This window comes from Ranitomeya variabilis, chromosome 3, assembly GCF_051348905.1.
Source record: "Ranitomeya variabilis isolate aRanVar5 chromosome 3, aRanVar5.hap1, whole genome shotgun sequence".
In the NCBI taxonomy this organism is placed as follows: Eukaryota; Metazoa; Chordata; class Amphibia; order Anura; family Dendrobatidae; genus Ranitomeya; species Ranitomeya variabilis.
In genome coordinates this window covers 780,468,731-780,492,049 of record NC_135234.1, presented here as the reverse complement: position 1 = coordinate 780,492,049, position 23,319 = coordinate 780,468,731, and the positions used below count along the sequence as shown (strand labels likewise).

Genomic DNA, 23,319 nt, shown 5'->3' with positions numbered 1-23,319 from the left:
CAAAGGTTAATGATGGCCCCGTAAGATGCTCCATAGAATAATATGCCCCATGTAACGCCTCACAAAGGTTAACGATGGCCCCATAAGATGCTCCATAGAATAATATGCCCCATGTAACGCCTCACAAAGGTTAATGATGGCCCCATAAGATGCTCCATAGAATAATATGCCCCATGTAACGCCTCACAAAGGTTAATGATGGCCCCGTAAGATGCTCCATAGAATAATATGCCCCATGTAACGCCTCACAAAGGTTAATGATGGCCCCATAAGATGCTCCATAGAATAATATGCCCCATATAATGCTGCATAAAGGTTAACGATGGCCCCATAAGATGCTCCATAGAATAATATGCCCCATGTAACGCCTCACAAAGGTTAATGATGGCCCCATAAGATGCTCCATAGAATAATATGCCCCATATAATGCTGCATAAAGGTTAACGATGGCCCCATAAGATGCTCCATAGAATAATATGCCCCATATAACGCCTCACAAAGGTTAATGATGGCCCCATAAGATGCTCCATAGAATAATATGCCCCATATAACGCCTCACAAAGGTTAATGATGGCCCTATAGGATGCTCCATAGAATAATATGCCCCATATAACGCCTCACAAAGGTTAATGATGGCCCCATAAGATGCTCCATAGAATAATATGCCCCATGTAACGCCTCACAAAGGTTAATGATGGCCCCATAAGATGCTCCATAGAATAATATGCCCCATGTAACGCCTCACAAAGGTTAATGATGGCCCCATAAGATGCTCCATAGAATAATATGCCCCATGTAACGCCTCACAAAGGTTAACGATGGCCCCATAAGATGCTCCATAGAATAATATGCCCCATGTAACGCCTCACAAAGATTAATGATGGCCCCATAAGATGCTCCATAGAATAATATGCCCCATATAACGCCTCACAAAGGTTAATGATGGCCCCATAAGATGCTCCATAGAATAATAAGCCCCATGTAACGCCTCACAAAGGTTAACGATGGCCCCATAAGATGCTCCATAGAATAATATGCCCCATGTAACGCCTCACAAAGGTTAACGATGGCCCCATAAGATGCTCCATAGAATAATATGCCCCATGTAACGCCTCACAAAGGTTAATGATGGCCCCATAAGATGCTCCATAGAATAATATGCCCCATGTAACACCTCACAAAGGTTAATGATGGCCCCGTAAGATGCTCCATAGAATAATATGCCCCATATAACGCCTCACAAAGGTTAATGATGGCCCCATAAGATGCTCCATAGAATAATATGCCCCATGTAACGCCTCACAAAGGTTAATGATGGCCCCATAAGATGCTCCATAGAATAATATGCCCCATGTAACGCCTCACAAAGGTTAATGATGGCCCCATAAGATGCTCCATAGAATAATAAGCCCCATGTAACGCCTCACAAAGGTTAATGATGGCCCTATAGGATGCTCCATAGAATAATATGCCCCATGTAACGCCTCACAAAGGTTAACGATGGCCCCATAAGATGCTCCATAGAATAATAAGCCCCATGTAACGCCTCACAAAGGTTAATGATGGCCCCGTAAGATGCTCCATAGAATAATATGCCCCATGTAACGCCTCACAAAGGTTAATGATGGCCCCATAAGATGCTCCATAGAATAATATGCCCCATGTAACGCCTCACAAAGGTTAACGATGGCCCCATAAGATGCTCCATAGAATAATATGCCCCATGTAAAGCCTCACAAAGGTTAACAATGGCCCCATAAGATGCTCCATAGAATAATATGCTCCATGTAACGCCTCACAAAGGTTAATGATGGCCCCATAAGATGCTCCATAGAATAATATGCTCCATGTAACGCCTCACAAAGGTTAATGATGGCCCTATAGGATGCTCCATAGAATAATATGCCCCATGTAACGCCTCACAAAGGTTAATGATGGCCCCATAAGATGCTCCATAGAATAATATGCCCCATATAACGCCTCACAAAGGTTAATGATGGCCCTATAGGATGCTCCATAGAATAATATGCCCCATGTAACGCCTCACAAAGGTTAATGATGGCCCCATAAGATGCTCCATAGAATAATATGCCCCATATAACGCCTCACAAAGGTTAATGATGGCCCCATAAGATGCTCCATAGAATAATATGCCCCATGTAACGCCTCACAAAGGTTAACGATGGCCCCATAAGATGCTCCATAGAATAATATGCTCCATGTAACGCCTCACAAAGGTTAATGATGGCCCCATAAGATGCTCCATAGAATAATATGCCCCATATAACGCCTCACAAAGGTTAATGATGGCCCCATAAGATGCTCCATAGAATAATATGCCCCATGTAACACCTCACAAAGGTTAACGATGGCCCCATAAGATGTAGTCCATGAGCCAAGAACCAAATTTGACGATATCGGTACCAAGCGGAGTGACTAATTCTCTTTGGTATTTTTAGGTAGATGCATGTCTGTAGTTTATTTTTTGATATGATAGCCCTTACATATACGTAGCTTATTAACCCCTTCAGCCCTAGGCCTATTTGTACCCAAGTGCCTAAGCCAATCTGACCTGTGCCACTTCATGGGCTAATAACTTTGGAACGCTTTCACCTATCCAGGCCATTCTGAGATTGTTTTCTCGTGACATATTGTACTTCACGTCAGTGCTAAATGGGAGTCAATATATTTTACCTTTCTATATAAAAAAATGCTAAATATTCGGAAATTTTGGAAAAATCGGCAATTTTTTAACTTTGAAATTCTCTGCTTTTTACAAAAATACTGATACCCCCCATAATAGTTATTAATTTACACTCCCCACATGTTTACTTCATATTGGCATCATTTTGAAAATGAAACCTTATTGTTTTACGACGTAATAGGGCTTATAGTTTTATGCGCAATTTTTCACATTTACAGCAAAACCCACTTTTCAAAGGACCAAGTCACTTCTGAAGTCACTTTAAGGGGCTTACATAACAGAAACCACCCATAAATTACCCCATTTTGCAAACTACACCCCTCAAGCTGTTCAAAACTCATTTTTAAAAACTGTTAACCCTTTAGGTGTTCCACAGGAATTTTAGCATGAGCCAAGAACCAAATATGACGATATCGGTACCACCCGGAGTGACTAGATGTAGTATTTGTAACAAAATTTAATCCAAGTTATGTAAATACACACTGAACATGTCATGTGCATATATATATATATATATATATATATATATATATATATATATATATATATATATATATATATATATATATATATGTTACTCCATAATATCTTCAACATCGGACTCTGAATCTGACTGTTGTTCTACTGGCTCGTCTTCAGTACCCTTGTTCTGGCATGTCTGTAATCTGCACATGTCTGTGCACTTCAGGCCATTGCTGAGGCAAGTACACTGAGGAAGTTCACATGACCGCACACACTTGCAGGACAGTAGCTGTATAATAGCTTCTGGTGCTGGTGCCCCTTGCATCCACTTGACAACAAGCTTTCCGTCGTTATCTATCATCCAACCGCAGTCTGTTGGGTTTGCAACCCATGGCTGGCTCTGCAGACTTCTCCTCCAGATCGCAGCCTGGTAGTTTGCACGCAGTGCATGCATGAAAAGGCAGTCCTGGCAAGGAGGGAGTTGACTTGACTCTACCACTCCACGTCTGGCACAGAACAGCTGATAACGGAGCCTGTTTACCTCAGTTGTTTGGGTAGTTGGCAGGTACATGTGGCAGGTGATTTCCTGTAACTTCTCAAAAAGTTCGGTAGACACTTCCCATGAACGACCAACTTCCTGAAAGGCATCCTGGTATGTCTTGTTCATCTTCAACTGCTTGAGTGTCGTCATCTTCCCACGGCCAGCGAATGCACTGACGGTGTCACAGCCTGTAAATGCATGCATACCAATCAATGAATCACATACGCTGCCTCCCAATGTTCGGCTCAGAGTGGTGATATCCAGGAATCTTGTCCGGTTCTGTGTACCGCATTTCTGGAACAGGTGGGATGGGATTTTGTGGCACATGCCCAGACACAGGACCATGACATCAGTATCCTCCGAAGTGATGATGACCGACTTGTAACCAGATTCTGCTGCATGAAGAGCATGGAGAAGGAGGCGTGTGTCTGCTTCTTCTTGATTTGACTTAAGGTCAGCAGCCTCTTCCCACTGTTCTTTGGTGATCTTAAAGCAGAGCTGCTCACATGTGACATACAGCTCCTTCTCCTCAAGCTTCTCCCTGTGGTGTTTCGCCTTCCATTCTTCTACCAGAAACTTTATGAGACTTGCCTTGTTGGAGGAACTACTTAGAAGCTTTTTCCACTGCTGGATGTTGTGCCCATGTTGAATGTTCTTGAAATGGATCCCTGTGCCTTCATATCTGTTGACTCTTTCTGTATCTTTGATGGATGTCTCCTTGTAGACGTCAAAGACAATATCAATGCGCTTGCTCTTAGCACCCTCATGGATAGCGCGACTCATTGCTGTGCCTGCTAGCTGGCCAAATGTTGCATTGTTTCCCTTCAGTTTCTGAACCAGGCTCATCCCATCAATGATGGTTGCAGAGGGCTCGGGGATCACTTCTGCAGGACGAGCATTCCTCTCCAACTCCCTTGCGAGGGCAGCCTTGTTGGTCTTGCGGATAGACCCATCACCATTGGTAAGTGCCCATGGCAATGGACCCAGGGGATGAGTCAAGACATCACTCATTTGTAGCTTTCTGTTCTCAGCTACAAGTATCATCTGGCCAAATAGGTTTCTGTCAGCCTTCAAAATTACCTCCTTGCCAAGACCTTGTCTGCGTGTCTTCATTTGGATGTTAGAGAACGTTTTAAGTTTGTTCTTCGTCATCTTGTCATGAAACAATGTAGTTGGCTTATCGGTACCCAAACGCTCATCCTTGAATGTTTGATATGCATCCTCTCCTATACTGTATGCCCCTTGAAGGTCTTTGGCTACATCTGGTGGTGCTACAGTCGCTGTTGACAAACTGATAAGTTCACCATTATGCTCTTTGTTGAAGGGGTTCACCCAACCTGTCTCCAGCAGTTGAACGAAAGATTGGACATCGGCTTCATCTCTTCTAATCCTAGACACCTGTAGGTCTGAATGGCTGAAGTCAGTATATTGTTGGCCTACCAGGGCCCTCAGCTGCCTCAAGTACATACTGCGGTACTCTGATGTCAGGTAGAACCTGGAAACAGCTCCAACTTTGAGGCTGAAGCCTTTTGTGCCCCCTGGTGTCTGGGTGTCTTTGTTGATTGTCTCTTCAATGGTCTGGTCCACAGGAATTCGTCCAAAAGGATTCTTGCTACCGATCTGGACCGAAAAGCCACCTTGCATGAAGTATTCATGGACCTCTGGGTGTTCTATGGGCAGCCGAGACATTGTGGCATAGTAATAGGTTAGGTATCGGGCATAGTTGACCTTGTCATAGGCAAAACACCATGGTATCATCTGTCGGATTGCTCAGTGTGTGTGCGTGTGTTGGGGCACCTCAGGGTGTCTTCAAATGTGACATAGCCCCCTAGATTTCTTCCAGTAAAATTTGCACTCCAAAAGTCATTTGGCGCTCCTTCCCTTCCGAGGCCTGCCGTTCCCCAATACTGCAGTGTACGACAACATATCGGGTGTTGTTGTGTTCGGGAGAGATTGGTGAACAAATAGTGGGGTGCATTTTTTGCTGGTACACCTCTTAAAAATAAAAAAATGAGCCTAAAATGACACCTTCATGTAAAAAATGCACTTTTTCCATTTTCTCAACCAAGTGTTTCCAACTACTGTGAAACACTGGTTGGGTCAAAGTGGTCACTATACCCCCTAAAAGATTCCTTGGGGGTGTAGTTTCCAAAATAGGGTCACTTTTTGGGGTTTCCACTGTGGGGGTACCTCAGGCAGCCTTCAAATGTGACATGGCCCCCTAGATTTCTTCCAGTGAATCCGCCACCCAAAAACCACATAGCGCTCCTTCCGTGTTGAGCTGTGCTGTGTGCCCATACTTTAGTTTACGAGTACATGTGGGGTGTTTCTATAAACTGCAGAATTAGGGTAACCAAGTTTGGGTTTGCTGTTAACCCTTGCTAGGTTGCAGGTAAAATTGGATTACAATGTAATATCTGGAAAAAAAATGAAATTTTGAAATTTCGCCTTCATTCTGCTAAAATTCCTGTGGAACACCTAAAGGGTTAACAGTTTTTAAAAATGAGTTTTGAACAGCTTGAGGGGTGTAGTTTGCAAAATGGGGTAATTTATGGGTGGTTTCTGTTATGTAAGCCCCTTAAAGTGACTTCAGAAGTGACTTGGTCCTTTGAAAAGTGGGTTTTGCTGTAAATGTGAAAAATTGCGCATAAAACTATAAGCCCTATTACGTCGTAAAACAATAAGGTTTCATTTTCAAAATGATGCCAATATGAAGTAAACATGTGGGGAGTGTAAATTAATAACTATTATGGGGGGTATCAGTATTTTTGTAAAAAGCAGAGAATTTCAAAGTTAAAAAATTGCCGATTTTTCCAAAATTTCCGAATATTTAGCATTTTTTTATATAGAAAGGTAAAATATATTGACTCCCATTTAGCACTGACGTGAAGTACAATATGTCACGAGAAAACAATCTCAGAATGGCTTGGATAGGTGAAAGCGTTCCAAAGTTATTAGCCCATGAAGTGGCACAGGTCAGATTGGCTTAGGCACTTGGGTACAAATAGGCCTAGGGCTGAAGGGGTTAATAAGCTACGTATATGTAAGGGCTATCATATCAAAAAATAAACTACAGACATGCATCTACCTAAAAATACCAAAGAAAATTAGTCACTCCGGGTGGTACCGATATCTGGCCCGGCTCATGGACTAATGCTCCATAGAATAATATGCCCCATATAACGCCTCACAAAGGTTAATGAAGGCCCCATAAGATGCTCCATAGAATAATATGCTCCATGTAACGCCTCACAAAGGTTAATGATGGCCCCATAAGATGCTCCATAGAATAATATGCCCCATATAACGCCTCACAAAGGTTAATGATGGCCCCATAAGATGCTCCATAGAATAATATGCCCCATATAACGCCTCACAAAGGTTAATGATGGCCCCATAAGATGCTCCATAGAATAATATGCCCCATGTAACGCCTCACAAAGGTTAATGATGGCCCCATAAGATGCTCCATAGAATAATATGCTCCATGTAACGCCTCACAAAGGTTAATGATGGCCCCATAAGATGCTCCATAGAATAATATGCCCCATATAACGCCTCACAAAGGTTAATGATGGCCCCATAAGATGCTCCATAGAATAATATGCCCCATGTAACGCCTCACAAAGGTTAACGATGGCCCCATAAGATGCTCCATAGAATAATATGCCCCATATAACGCCTCACAAAGGTTAATGAAGGCCCCATAAGATGCTCCATAGAATAATATGCCCCATGTAACGCCTCACAAAGGTTAATGATGGCCCCATAAGATGCTCCATAGAATAATATGCCCCATGTAACGCCTCACAAAGGTTAACGATGGCCCCATAAGATGCTCCATAGAATAATATGCCCCATGTAACGCCTCACAAAGGTTAACGATGGCCCCATAAGATGCTCCATAGAATAATATGCCCCATATAACGCCTCACAAAGGTTAACGATGGCCCCATAAGATGCTCCATAGAATAATATGCCCCATGTAACGCCTCACAAAGGTTAATGATGGCCCCATAAGATGCTCCATAGAATAATATGCCCCACATAACGCCTCACAAAGGTTAATGATGGCCCCATAAGATGCTCCATAGAATAATATGCCCCATGTAACGCCTCACAAAGGTTAATGATGGCCCCATAAGATGCTCCATAGAATAATATGCTCCATGTAACGCCTCACAAAGGTTAATGATGGCCCCATAAGATGCTCCATAGAATAATATGCCCCATATAACGCCTCACAAAGGTTAATGATGGCCCCATAAGATGCTCCATAGAATAATATGCCCCATGTAACGCCTCACAAAGGTTAATGATGGCCCCATAAGATGCTCCATAGAATAATATGCCCCATATAACGCCTCACAAAGGTTAATGATGGCCCCATAAGATGCTCCATAGAATAATACGCCCCATGTAACGCCTCACAAAGGTTAATGATGGCCCCATAAGATGCTCCATAGAATAATATGCCCCATGTAACGCCTCACAAAGGTTAATGATGGCCCCATAAGATGCTCCATAGAATAATACGCCCCATGTAACACCTCACAAAGGTTAACGATGGCCCCATAAGATGCTCCATAGAATAATATGCCCCATATAACGCCTCACAAAGGTTAATGAAGGCCACATAAGATGCTCCATAGAATAATATGCCCCATGTAACGCCTCACAAAGATTAATGATGGCCCCATAAGATGCTCCATAGAATAATATGCCCCATGTAACGCCTCACAAAGGTTAATGATGGCCCCATAAGATGCTCCATAGAATAATACGCCCCATGTAACGCCTCACAAAGGTTAATGATGGCCCCATAAGATGCTCCATAGAATAATATGCCCCATGTAACGCCTCACAAAGGTTAATGATGGCCCCGTAAGATGCTCCATAGAATAATATGCCCCATGTAACGCCTCACAAAGGTTAATGATGGCCCCGTAAGATGCTCCATAGAATAATATGCCCCATATAACGCCTCACAAAGGTTAATGATGGCCCCATAAGATGCTCCATAGAATAATATGCCCCATATAACGCCTCACAAAGGTTAACGATGGCCCCATAAGATGCTCCATAGAATAATATGCCCCATATAACGCCTCACAAAGGTTAACGATGGCCCCATAAGATGCTCCATAGAATAATAAGCCCCATATAACGCCTCACAAAGGTTAATGATGGCCCCGTAAGATGCTCCATAGAATAATACGCCCCATGTAACGCCTCACAAAGATTAACGATCTGCTGCTGCTGCGATTAAAAAAGACATACTCACCTCTCATCGCTGAGGCCCCCGGCATTTGCGATATTCACCTGTCCCCGTTCCACTGCCGCGCGCCGCTCCGTCTCTCTGCAGTGACTGGTCAGGTGGAGGGCGCGCACTAGCCACGTCATTGCGCCCTCTGCCTGAACTTCACAGCCAGAGGACATGTAAGCCTGAGTCCGGTGGTGGAACGGGGCCAGGTGAATATCGCATGGCTCACCCTCCCCCGTCATACTCGCCCTCCTGGCACGGTCCCTGCTTCTCCGATGCAATGGACTCTGGCGCCGGCAGCTTGTTCCTGTGTTCAGCGGTCACATGGTACTGCTCATTAAAGTAATTTTTTATTTTCTAGTTTTTATGTATCTTAGTTAGTCCTGCTCCTGCGCACGTTTCAATTATTTTATATTTATTGTAATCTTTTGCCACTTTTTTTTTTAAATAAAGGCATGTTTTAATTCTATTCTAGCCCGCATACTTTTTTGGTGGTTTCATGTTCTGTATTGCCTTGGTTATGGTCATTAAAGTAATGAATATGCGCTCCATGCCTATGGGAGTGGAGTCACCGGAAGAGCTGCAGGCACCAGAGACCATTGGAGAAGCAGGGAAGTACAGAGACCGTGCCGGGAGCAGGTATGATGTGACAGCTGCTGCTCCCCCGCCAACCCCCTGGGACAATGACTCGAGTATAAGCCAAGAGGGGCACTTTCAGCCTAAAAAAATGGGCTGAAAAATCTCAGCTTATATTCGAGTATTTTCGGTAATTGTCAGTGTAAACTTACTGAATATCAATGATCAGGCTTTACTTGTCAATTTTGGCTCAATAGACAAATTTTAAACAGACAACCTCCTGTCTCGGGCCAGACACTGATGATTGTTCTGTAACGTAATATTTTGTTGCACGACGTTTTGGGTTGATTGCTGCACGCAGACGATTTCTGTGCCTCAGTGAGACTTCCGTCCCCATCCACAGGTATTTAGGCGGCTGCTCCTCGTGTCTCAGGTGTAGAGTCGTCTTCTCCAGACTGCTGTTCTCTGCTCTGTCCACAGATATTCTGTTGGATTTAGATCAGGGTCATAGATACCTCTTCAGAAGAGTCCATTGCTCTTAGCTTTCGATGGTTTGCTGTGTTTTGGGTCATTATCAAATATAACATCTACAGAATGGGAGGAAAAGAACTAAGTAACAGCACGTGTGAAAAAAAAACTTGTGTAGACTAATAGGTCACAGACTGCACATGAGTCATCAGTGTGATGCAGCAGCAAAAAAGGAAAACTCAGTTCTAGGATGTATTAGGAGAAGCATAGAGTCTAGATCATGTGTAATAATTCCCCCCCCTCTACTCCTCTTTGGTCAGGCCTCATCTGGAATACTGGGTCCAGTTCTGGGCACTACATTCTAAAAAAGACATTGAGAAACTGGAGCAAGTTCAGAGAAGAGCGACCAGGATGGTGAGCAGACTGCAAAGTATGCCCTACAAGGAACGGTTACAGGATCTGGTAATGTTTAGCTGCAAAAAAGAAGAGGAGACTAAATAGCCGTCTACAAATATCGGAAGGGCTGTCACCATGTAGAAGGATCATTATTCTCATCTTCACATGGAAACACGAGAAGCAATGGGATGAAACTGAAAGGGACAAGATACAGATTAGATATTAGAAGGGTGACAGTGAGGGTGATCAATAAATGGAACAGGCAGCCACGAGAGGTGGTGAGTTTCCTCCAATGGAAGTCTTCAAAGGCTGGACAGACATCTGTCTGACATGGTTTAGTGAATCCTTCATTGAGCAGGGGGTTAGACAAGGAGACCCTGGAGGTCCTGATGACCCTTGAGGTCCTTTCCAACTCTTAACAGTCTAGAATTATCCTGTTGGAAGAACCATGATCGGCGGCTCAGACCGTGCTTTCTGACATTGGGCAGCACATTTCTCTGCAGGATGCCTAAATTGTCTGCAGTTTTCAGGATACTCTGTCAGATGCAGCAGAGCCAGAAAATCCCTCCGTGTGTCAGTGGCAGCTGTCCCAGGGTGTCCCCGAGCTCCTCCATGTGTCGGATGCAGTCATCCCCGAGCGCCTCCGTGTGTTGGGTGCAGCTGCCCCAGGGCGTCCCCGAGCTCCTCCGTGTGTTGGGTGCAGCTGCCCCAGGGCGTCCCCAAGCTCCTCCGTGTGTTGGGTGCAGCTGCCCCAGGGCGTCCCCAAGCTCCTCCGTGTGTTGGGTGCAGCTGCCCTAGGGCGTCCCCAAGCTCCTATGTGTGTTGGGTGCAGCTGCCCCAGAACGTCCCCAAGCTCATCCGTGTGTCAGGAGTAGCTGCCCCAGGGCGTCCCCGAGCTCCTCCGTGTGTTGGGTGCAGCTGCCCCAGGGCGCCCCCAAGCTCCTCCGTGTGTTGGGTGCAGCTGTCCCAGAACGTCCCCGAGCTCATCCGTGTGTCAGGAGTAGCTGCCCCAGGGCATCCCCGAGCTCCTCCGTGTGTTGGGAGCAGCCGCTTCAGGGCATCCCCGAGCTGCTCCGTGTGTCGATTGCAGGCGTCCCCGAGCTGCTCCGTGTGTCGGATGCAGGCGTCCCCGAGCTGCTCCGTGTGTCGGATGCAGGCGTCCCCGAGCTCCTCCGTGTGTTGGGTGCAGCCGCCCCAGGGCGTCCCTGAGCTCCTCCGTGTTTCTCAGCAGGTGCAATGTTCTGTTCTTTGCTTCGTTCTTGCATCTGTGAGCATAGAGCTGATGTGACACCATAAAGCTCCAGTTTTCTCCCAGAACTTTGTGACGCAGTCTGCATTGTGGCAAATTCCAGTCTGGCTTTTTAGGATTTCCTTTGTAGTGTCTTCCTCGGCTGTCCTCTTTGAAGTCCGCTTTGTCGCTGGCAGTGCTGGATGGTGTGACCTGACGCTGGTGAATCCTGACCTCGGAGATCACCTCTAATCTCTTGAAGTTCTTGGCTCAGTGGTTCCCATTCCTCTTCGGTTTATCACCAGTTTTCCTCTTGCAGCCGCGTCCAGAGAGGTCGGCTACAGCCCCAGAGTCCTGATACTTCTGAGTAATATGCCCGGCTGTAGGAGACGTCTTCTGGCCTTCAGCTGCATCATGTTTGTGTATAATTCCAACCTCCGGAGACGACGCTCTTCAGCTTTCTGTGCCCCATGTACAGTGCAGACTTGCTGTGATGCTAAACAGCACAGTGACTACTTTGCTCCATGTACAGTCACTGATCCCAGGTGTGTAGACGCCTATAATTGATATTCAGTAAATGTACGATCACTTGTCGGTGTGCAGATATCTCCGGGACCAGTGCGGTTCTTCCTCTACCAGGACCCCATCTGTGTGTAATGTGGGGTTCTTCTTGGGTTGCCCATGGTTACTGTCTTCTGGCTCAGAATATGGATATGTTGGTCGCCTTTTACCTGGAGTATAACCCTCAGTCTTCAGCCCCAGCGCCCCTCCTCCGCTCTGCTGCATTTTTTTTTATTGATTTCACACCAGTGTCGGAGCGATGATTCTCGCTAGTACAAAGGTCAGGAAATAATGGCCGACACACCCAGAGGCAGGAATCAGTCGTCTTCCTGCTGAGAAGTCATTGTCCACCCGTGTGCTGCGTCTCCTGTGCCTCGTACCTCCTTCACCCATGACCTCTCCTCCAGCTGCATACCTGCTCTATTCTGTATGTATCCTCAGTGCCTCGTACCTCCTTCACCCATGACCTCTCCTCCAGCTGCATACCTGCCCTATTCTGGATGTATCCTCTGTGCCTCGTACCTCCTTCACCCATGACCTCTCCAGCTGCATACCTGCCCTATTCTATATGTATCCACTGTGCCTCGTACCTCCTTCACCCATGACCTCTCCTCCAGCTGCATACCTGCCCTATTCTATATGTATCCACTGTGCCTCGTACCTCCTTCACCCATGACCTCTCCTCCAGCTGCATACCTGCCCTATTCTATATGTATCCTCTGTGCCTCATACCTCCTTCACCCATGACCTCTCCTCCAGCTGCATACTTGCCCTATTCTGGATGTATCCTCAGTGCCTCGTACCTCCTTCACCCATGACCTCTCCTCCAGCTGCATACCTGCCCTATTGTATATGTATCCTCAGTGCCTCGTACCTCCTTCACCCATGACCTCTCCTCCAGCTGCATACCTGCCCTATTCTGGATGTATCCTCAGTGCCTCGTACCTCCTTCACCCATGACCTCTCCTCCAGCTGCATACCTGCCCTATTGTATATGTATCCTCAGTGCCTCGTACCTCCTTCACCCATGACCTCTCCTCCAGCTGCATACCTGCCCTGTTCTGTATGTATCCTCAGTGCCTCGTACCTCCTTCACCCATGACCTCTCCTCCAGCTGCATACCTGCCCTATTCTATATGTATCCTCAGTGCCTCATACCTCCTTCACCCATGACCTCTCCTCCAGCTGCATACCTGCCCTATTCTATATGTATCCTCAGTGCCTCATACCTCCTTCACCCATGACCTCTCCTCCAGCTGCATACCTGCCCTATTCTGGATGTATCCTCAGTGCCTCGTACCTCCTTCACCCATGACCTCTCCTCCAGCTGCATACCTGCTCTATTCTGTATGTATCCACTGTGCCTCGTACCTCCTTTACCCATGACCTCTCCTCCAGTTGCATACCTGCCCTATTCTATATGTATCCTCAGTGCCTCGTACCTCCTTCACCCATGACCTCTCCTCCAGCTGCATACCTGCCCTATTCTATATGTATCCTCAGTGCCTCGTACCTCCTTCACCCATGACCTCTCCTCCAGCTACATACCTGCCCTATTCTGGATGTATCCACTGTGCCTCGTACCTCCTTCACCCATGACCTCTCCTCCAGCTGCATACCTGCCCTATTCTGGATGTATCCTCTGTGCCTCGTACCTCCTTCACCCATGACCTCTCCTCCAGCTACATACCTGCCCTATTCTATATGTATCCACTGTGCCTCGTACCTCCTTCACCCATGACCTCTCCTCCAGCTACATACCTGCCCTATTCTATATGTATCCTCAGTGCCTCATACCTCCTTCACCCATGACCTCTCCTCCAGCTACATACCTGCCCTATTCTGGATGTATCCACTGTGCCTCGTACCTCCTTCACCCATGACCTCTCCTCCAGCTGCATACCTGCCCTATTCTGGATGTATCCTCTGTGCCTCGTACCTCCTTCACCCATGACCTCTCCTCCAGCTACATACCTGCCCTATTCTATATGTATCCACTGTGCCTCGTACCTCCTTCACCCATGACCTCTCCTCCAGCTGCATACCTGCCCTATTCTATATGTATCCACTGTGCCTCGTACCTCCTTCACCCATGACCTCTCCTCCAGCTGCATACCTGCCCTATTCTATATGTATCCACTGTGCCTCGTACCTCCTTCACCCATGACCTCTCCTCCAGCTGCATACCTGCCCTATTCTATATGTATCCTCTGTGCCTCGTACCTCCTTCACCCATGACCTCTCCTCCAGCTACATACCTGCCCTATTCTATATGTATCCTCTGTGCCTCGTACCTCCTTCACCCATGACCTCTCCTCCTGCTGCATACCTGCCCTATTCTATATGTATCCTCTGTGCCTCGTACCTCCTTCACCCATGACCTCTCCTCCTGCTGCATACCTGCCCTATTCTATGTATCCACTGTGCCTCGTACCTCCTTCACCCATGACCTCTCCTCCAGCTGCATACCTGCCCTATTCTGGATGTATTCTCAGTGCCTCGTACCTCCTTCACACATGACCTCTCCTCCTGCTGCATACCTGCCCTATTCTATATGTATCCTCTGTGCCTCGTACCTCCTTCACCCATGACCTCTCCTCCTGCCGCATACCTGCCCTATTCTATGTATCCACTGTGCCTCGTACCTCCTTCACCCATGACCTCTCCTCCAGCTGCATACCTGCCCTATTCTGGATGTATTCTCAGTGCCTCGTACCTCCTTCACACATGACCTCTCCTCCTGCTGCATACCTGCCCTATTCTATATGTATCCTCTGTGCCTCGTACCTCCTTCACCCATGACCTCTCCTCCAGCTGCATACCTGCCCTATTCTATATGTATCCTCTGTGCCTCGTACCTCCTTCACCCATGACCTCTCCTCCAGCTGCATACCTGCCCTATTCTATATGTATCCTCAGTGCCTCGTACCTCCTTCACCCATGACCTCTCCTCCAGCTGCATACCTGCCCTATTCTGGATGTATCCTCAGTGCCTCGTACGTCCTTCACCCATGACCTCTCCTCCAGCTGCATACCTGCCCTATTCTATATGTATCCTCTGTGCCTCGTACCTCCTTCACCCATGACCTCTCCTCCAGCTGCATACCTGCCCTATTCTATATGTATCCTCAGTGCCTCGTACCTCCTTCACCCATGACCTCTCCTCCAGCTGCATACCTGCCCTATTCTATATGTATCCTCTGTGCCTCGTACCTCGTTCACCCATGACCTCTCCTCCAGCTACATACCTGCCCTATTCTGGATGTATTCTCAGTGCCTCGTACCTCCTTCACCCATGACCTCTCCTCCAGCTGCATACCTGCCCTATTCTATATGTATCCTCAGTGCCTCGTACCTCCTTCACCCATGACCTCTCCTCCAGCTGCATACCTGCCCTATTCTGGATGTATCCTCAGTGCCTCGTACCTCCTTCACCCATGACCTCTCCTCCAGCTGCATACCTGCCCTATTCTATATGTATCCACTGTGCCTCGTACCTCCTTCACCCATGACCTCTCCTCCAGCTGCATACCTGCCCTATTCTATATGTATCCTCAGTGCCTCGTACCTCCTTCACCCATGACCTCTCCTCCAGCTGCATACCTGCCCTATTCTATATGTATCCTCAGTGCCTCGTACCTCCTTCACCCATGACCTCTCCTCCAGCTGCATACCTGCCCTATTCTATATGTATCCTCTGTGCCTCGTACCTCCTTCACCCATGACCTCTCCTCCAGCTGCATACCTGCCCTATTCTATATGTATCCACTGTGCCTCGTACCTCCTTCACCCATGACCTCTCCTCCAGCTGCATACCTGCCCTATTCTATATGTATCCTCAGTGCCTCGTACCTCCTTCACCCATGACCTCTCCTCCAGCTGCATACCTGCCCTATTCTATGTATCCACTGTGCCTCGTACCTCCTTCACCCATGACCTCTCCTCCAGCTGCATACCTGCCGTATTCTATATGTATCCTCAGTGCCTCGTACCTCCTTCACCCATGACCTCTCCTCCAGCTGCATACCTGCCCTATTCTATGTATCCACTGTGCCTCGTACCTCCTTCACCCATGACCTCTCCTCCAGCTGCATACCTGCCCTATTCTATATGTATCCTCAGTGCCTCGTACCTCCTTCACCCATGACCTCTCCTCCAGCTGCATACCTGCCCTATTCTGGATGTATCCTCAGTGCCTCGTACCTCCTTCACCCATGACCTCTCCTCCAGCTGCATACCTGCCCTATTCTATATGTATCCTCTGTGCCTCGTACCTCCTTCACCCATGACCTCTCCTCCAGCTGCATACCTGCCCTATTCTATATGTATCCTCTGTGCCTCGTACCTCCTTCACCCATGACCTCTCCTCCTGCTGCATACCTGCCCTATTCTGGATGTATCCTCTGTGCCTCGTACCTCCTTCACCCATGACCTCTCCTCCAGCTGCATACCTGCCCTATTCTGGATGTATCCACTGTGCCTCGTACCTCCTTCACCCATGACCTCTCCTCCAGCTGCATACCTGCCCTATTCTATATGTATCCACTGTGCCTCGTACCTCCTTCACCCATGACCTCTCCTCCAGCTGCATACCTGCCCTATTCTATATGTATCCTCTGTGCCTCGTACCTCCTTCACCCATGACCTCTCCTCCAGCTGCATACCTGCCCTATTCTGGATGTATCCACTGTGCCTCGTACCTCCTTCACCCATGACCTCTCCTCCAGCTGCATACCTGCCCTATTCTATATGTATCCTCAGTGCCTCGTACCTCCTTCACCCATGACCTCTCCTCCAGCTACATACCTGCCCTATTCTATATGTATCCTCAGTGCCTCGTACCTCCTTCACCCATGACCTCTCCTCCAGCTGCATACCTGCCCTATTCTATATGTATCCTCTGTGCCTCGTACCTCCTTCACCCATGACCTCTCCTCCAGCTGCATACCTGCCCTATTCTGGATGTATCCTCAGTGCCTCGTACCTCCTTCACCCATGACCTCTCCTCCAGCTGCATACCTGCCCTATTCTATATGTATCCTCTGTGCCTCGTACCTCCTTCACCCATGACCTCTCCTCCAGCTGCATACCTGCCCTATTCTATATGTATCCTCTGTGCCTCGTACCTCCTTCACCCATGACCTCTCCTCCTGCTGCATACCTGCCCTATTCTGGATGTATCCTCTGTGCCTCGTACCTCCTTCACCCATGACCTCTCCTCCAGCTGCATACCTGCCCTATTCTGGATGTATCCACTGTGCCTCGTACCTCCTTCACCCATGACCTCTCCTCCAGCTGCATACCTGCCCTATTCTATATGTATCCACTGTGCCTCGTACCTCCTTCACCCATGACCTCTCCTCCAGCTGCATACCTGCCCTATTCTATATGTATCCTCTGTGCCTCGTACCTCCTTCACCCATGACCTCTCCTCCAGCTGCATACCTGCCCTATTCTGGATGTATCCACTGTGCCTCGTACCTCCTTCACCCATGACCTCTCCTCCAGCTGCATACCTGCCCTATTCTATATGTATCCTCAGTGCCTCGTACCTCCTTCACCCATGACCTCTCCTCCAGCTACATACCTGCCCTATTCTATATGTATCCTCAGTGCCTCGTACCTCCTTCACCCATGACCTCTCCTCCAGCTGCATACCTGCCCTATTCTATATGTATCCTCTGTGCCTCGTACCTCCTTCACCCATGACCTCTCCTCCAGCTGCATACCTGCCCTATTCTGGATGTATCCACTGTGCCTCGTACCTCCTTCACCCATGACCTCTCCTCCAGCTGCATACCTGCCCTATTCTATATGTATCCTCAGTGCCTCGTACCTCCTTCACCCATGACCTCTCCTCCAGCTACATACCTGCCCTATTCTGGATGTATCCTCTGTGCCTCGTACCTCCTCTGTATACAGTGCAGTGATTGGGCGCAGATTTTATTTGGGCATTTGCAGAGATTAATAGTCAGGTTTTTGGCCGGGGGTGCCACAGATGAGTCAATATTTTTGTGTGTGAGTAGAATGGAGTCAGTTTTGGGGGTGTCATTGTTGGTACTCTAGGGAGTCAGTCATGCTGGGGTTAAACTATATTTGGAGATGTAGAGTGGAGTCAGTTTTGGGGGTGTCTTGCTGGGAGGTGTCATGGTGGAGATTAAACTATTTTTGGGGGATGTAGGCTGATACTGAGGACTTGGGATTTGGGGGACTGCTTGCCAGGAGTTTGTTGGGGTCTCGGGGCTGTGGAGTCGGTAAGCCAAACCTCCGACTCCTCAATTTCCCTGACTTCACGACTCCAACTCCCCAGACCCGGTCACTACAGACATGGACATAAAGTGCAGCACAGATTCTTCCCCACTAAAAGCTGAGATCAGGAACACAACAGACATTTATGGGACATTTCACAACTTTCCCAAATTATTATGAATCCATTTACAGCACATCCTGCATTGTACAACTGCACCCGATGTGTTCTATGTGATAGGAGTCCGAGTCGCTCCATTTTATACCGACTCCAACGCCACCAAAATGGGCTCGGACGCCACAGCCCTGGTTGGGAGGTGTCAAGGGGTAATGGTGACAACTTTGTTGACCAGGACTATATTGTGTATGGTGGGGGTGTGCACTGCTGGCCAGGACTGCATTGTGTGTGTGGGTGGGGGGACTGCTGTCCAGGAATCTGTTGGGGGAGGTGGACTGCTGCCTAGGACTGTACTGTGTGAGGGGAAGGGGGGGAATGCTGCCCAGGACTGTATTGTGGGGGGTAGACTGCTGCCCAGGACTGTATTGTGGGGGGTAGACTGCTGCCCAGGACTGTATTGTGGGGGGTAGACTGCTGCCCAGGACTGTATTGTGGGGGGGTAATTGCTGTCCAGGGCTGTATTGTGGGGGGTAGACTGCTGCCCAGGACTGTATTGTGTGTGGGGGGTAGATAGACTGCTGCCCAGGACTGTATTGTGGGGGGGTAATTGCTGCCCAGGACTGTATTGTGGGGGGGTAATTGCTGCCCAGGACTGTATTGTGGGGGGGTAATTGCTGTCCAGGACTGTATTGTGGGGGGGTAATTGCTGTCCAGGGCCATATTGTGGGGGGGGGGTTAGATAGACTGCTGCCCAGGACTGTATTGTGTGTGAGGGGTAGATAGACTGCTGCCCAGGATTGTATTGTGGGGGGGTAATTGCTGTCCAGGACTGTATTGTGGGGGGGTAATTGCCAGGACTGTATTGTGTGTGAGGGGTAGATAGACTGCTGCCCAGGACTGTATTGTGTGTGAGGGGTAGATAGACTGCTGCCCAGGACTGTATTGTGTGTGGGGGGTAGATAGACTGCTGCCCAGGACTGTATTGTGGGGGGGGGGGGGGTAATTGCTGCCCAGGACTGTATTGTGGGGGGGTAATTGCTGTCCAGGACTGTATTGTGGGGGGGGATTGTTGTCCAGGGCCGTATTGGGGGGGGGGGGGGGTTGATGGACTGCTGCCCAGGACTGTATTGTGTGTGGGGGGTAGATAGACTGCTGCCCAGGACTGCATTGTGGGGGGGTAATTGCTGCACAGGACTGTATTGTTGGGGGGGGGGGGGTAATTGCTGTCCAGGGCTGTATTGTGGGTGGGGTAATTGCTGTCCGGGACTGTATTGTGGGGGGGGTAATTGCTGCCCAGGACTGTATTATGTGTGGGGGGTAGATAGACTGCTGCCCAGGACTGTATTGTGTGTGTGTGTGTGTGGGGGGGGGGGGTAGATAAACTGCTGTCCAGGGCTGTATTGTGTGTGGGGGGGGTAGATAAACTGCTGTCCAGGGCTGTATTGTGTGTGGGGGGGGGGTAGATAAACTGCTGTCCAGGGCTGTATTGTGTGTGGGGGGGTAGATAAACTGCTGTCCAGGGCTGTATTGTGTGTGGGGGGTGGATAAACTGCTGTCCAGGGCTGTATTGTGGGGGGGTAGATAGACTTCTGCCCAGGACTGTATTGTGTGTGGGGGGTAGATAGACTGCTGCCCAGGACTGTATTGTGGGGGGTAATTGCCGCCCAGGACTGTATTCTGGGGGGGTAATTGCTGTCCAGGGCTGTATTGTGGGGGGGTAATTGCTGTCCAGGGCTGTATTGTGGGGGGAGTAACTGCTGTCCAGGACTATATTGTGGGTGGTGGGCAGTACTGCATTGTTGAGGGTGGGCAGGACTGTACTGTGGTGCGGTGGTTGCTATCCAGGATTATGTGGGGGGGGGGTGGACTGCTGTCCAGGACTGTTTTGTGGGGGGTAGACTGCTCTCCAGGACTGCATTGTGGGGGGTGGACTGCTGTCCAGGACTGTATTGAGGGGGGACTGCTGTCCAGGACTGTATTGGGGGGGAACTGATGTCCAGGACTGTATCGGGGGGGAACTGATGTCCAGGACTGTATTGGGGGGGGGGGGGGGGGGACTGCTGTCCAGGACTATATTGTGGGGGACTGCTGTCCAGGACTGTATTGGGGGTGAGCAGCACTGCATTGTAGGGGGTGGCCAGGACTGTACTGTGGTGCCTCGGCTGCTGTCCAGAACTTTATTGTGGGTGGGCAACTGCTGTCCAGAACGTTGTGGGGGCTTTTTCTTCTGTCCAGGACTGTATTGTTGGGGGAGGGGGCGAACTGCATTGTCGGGGGTAGACAGGACTATATTGGGGGGTGGACTGCTGTCCAGCACTTTATTGTAGCAGGGGAGGGCAGTACTACATCGTCAGGGGTAGGCAGGACTGTACTGTGGTGTGGTGGCTGATATCCAGGACTATGTGGGGGGTGGACAGACTATTGTGGGGGGTGGTTGCTGTCCATGACTGTATTGCGGGGGGTTGGGCAGGACTGTATTATGGGGGGAGGGAGTACTGTATTGTGGGGGGTGGGCAGTACTGCATTGTTAGGGGTGGACAGACTGTATTGTGGGGGATGGTTGCTCTCCAGGACTATATTATGGGGGGTGGACAGGACTGTATTGTCGGGGGTGGACAGGAGTGTATTGTCGGGGGTGGACAGGACTGTATTGTGGGGGTTGGCTGCTGTCTAGGACTGTATTGTGGGGGGTGGGCAGTACTGCATTATCAGGGGTGGATAGGACTGTATTGTGGGGGGAGGGCAGTACTGCATTTTCGGGGGTTGACAGGACTATATTGTGGGGGGGGGGGGGGCAGTACTGCATTGTCAGGGTGGGCAGGAATATATTATGGTGGGTGGGCATTACTGCATTGTCGCGGGTTGAGAGGACTATATTGTGGGGGAAGGGCAGTATTGCATTGTCGGGGTGGGGTCAGTATTGCATTGTTGGGGTGGGCAGGACTATATTATGGTGGGTGGGCTGTACTTCATTGTCAGGGGTGGATAGGACTGTATTGTGGGGGGTAGACTGATGCCCAGGACTGTATTGTGTGTTTGGGGTAGATAGACTGCTGCCCAGGACTGTATTGTGTGTGTGTGTGGGGGGGGGGGTAGATAGACTTCTGCCTAGGACTATATTGTGGGGGGGTAATTGCTGTCCAGGACTGTATTGTGTGTGGGGGGGGGGTAATTGCTGTCCAGGACTATATTGTGGGGGGTGGATAGGACTGTATTGTGAGGGGTGGGCAGGACTGTATTGTGGGGGGAGGGCAGTACTGTATTGTGGTGGTTGGATAGGACTGTATTGTGGGTGGTGGGCAGTATGCATTTCCGAGGTGGGCAGGACTGTATTGTGGGGGGAGGGTAGTAGTGTATTGTGGGGGGCTGGATAGGACTGTATTGTGGGTGGTGGGCAGTACGGCATTTCCGGGGTGGGCAGGACTGTATTGTGGGGGATGGGCAGTACGGCATTGCCGGGGGTGGATAGGACTGTATTGTGGGGGATGGGCAGGACTGTATTGTGGGGGGTGGGTAGGACTGTATGGTGAGGGGTGGGCAATACTGCATTGCCGGGGTGGGCAGTACTGCATTGCATGGGTGGATAGGACTGTATTGTGGGGGATGGGCAGGACTGTATTGTGGGGGGGTGGGTAGGACTGTATGGTGAGGGGTGGGCAGGACTATATTGTGGGGGGTGGGCAGTACTGCATTGCCGGGGTGGGCAGGACTCTTTGGGGCGCTCCAGTTCTCATCTTGCCTTCTCTCCGTAGCTCGCGATCGCCGTGTGATGGATCCTCCGACTCCACGGACGGGATGAGCGGCGCCTCGTTATTTCCTCTAATCCAGTGATGGGGTCCGGACCCCCCCACATCCAGTGACCCCCAGACCCTCATCCACAACAATGAGTTGGCTCAGTAAGCTGAATCCGCGGGGGACGGGCAGTAAGTCTGGGCGTAATGCCAGCCTGCAGCCGCAGGTCACCGCCGACCCCGAGACCTGCCTCATGGTGTTCAAGAACCACTGGTCCCAGGTGAGCCATGGGGGAGGGGCGAGGCATCATGTGATCGCACATTGTATGGGGGCGACTAATGTGTGACATGAGAAGACCCCGCTGCACCAATCGTCTAAACGAGAATCCTCCTTCCGTTTTGTCTGCAGGATCAGACTACAGAGGGGGCTGTATGTTGGTGGAGGCGGCTTCTAATGAAAGCTTCGTTTACATTGGAGCAATCATTGTGCAGGTGGAGATGGGATGTAAGGGTCTTCTGAGAGGCGGGGGTCCAGGGGGTATTGCAGGGTATCCGGGGGCTCTGAGGACCCCACAATTTAGGCCATAAGCACTGTAGAGGTGGGGGCGCTGTTTAACAGAAGTGTATGGGAATATTGGCTGCCAGCTGTGGTGGCATGTAGTACTGCATGTGGCAGAAGACTTGAGACGTCGCCATGCTGACTGTCTCCTGACAGCTCTGCAAATTGCCTCTTCCGAGAAAATGAGGACTTGAACTCTACAGCGCCACCTGTTGGAAGTAGTGAACCTACAAGTCACAATCAACCCTTTAACGAGTCTTGCAGTATGACTTAGGATAAAAGCCAAACCAGAATCTGACAGCTCTGAGCACTTTATTCAGCTGTCCCTCTCTGCACATTGTCATGTCTCGTGATTGCACCGAGTCCTCCATATCTGCAGACCGTGAATGTGGGTGGATTTGGGGGTGATCTTCCCTAGACCCCTCATTATGAGCTCTGGAGGGAGTGAGCGGAGCAATGAGCCTCC

General features: G+C 49.2%; 1 protein-coding gene across 2 annotated transcripts in view; it reads left to right on the top strand.

Moving 5' to 3' along the window:
- FHIP1B (FHF complex subunit HOOK interacting protein 1B) overlaps window positions 1–23,319 on the top strand; it is a 64,005-nt gene that overhangs the window by 13,228 nt on the left and 27,458 nt on the right. Inside the window, exons 1-2 of one of the 2 annotated variants that reach the window (XM_077298968.1) lie at window positions 10,347–10,428; window positions 22,316–22,575. In XM_077298968.1, the coding sequence (XP_077155083.1) occupies window positions 22,447–22,575 (129 nt within the window). In that variant the 5' untranslated portion in view covers window positions 10,347–10,428; window positions 22,316–22,446. Of the gene's footprint in view, window positions 1–10,346; window positions 10,429–22,315; window positions 22,576–23,319 lie in introns of those variants that run through there. The other variant, XM_077298967.1, reaches the window with a different exon arrangement.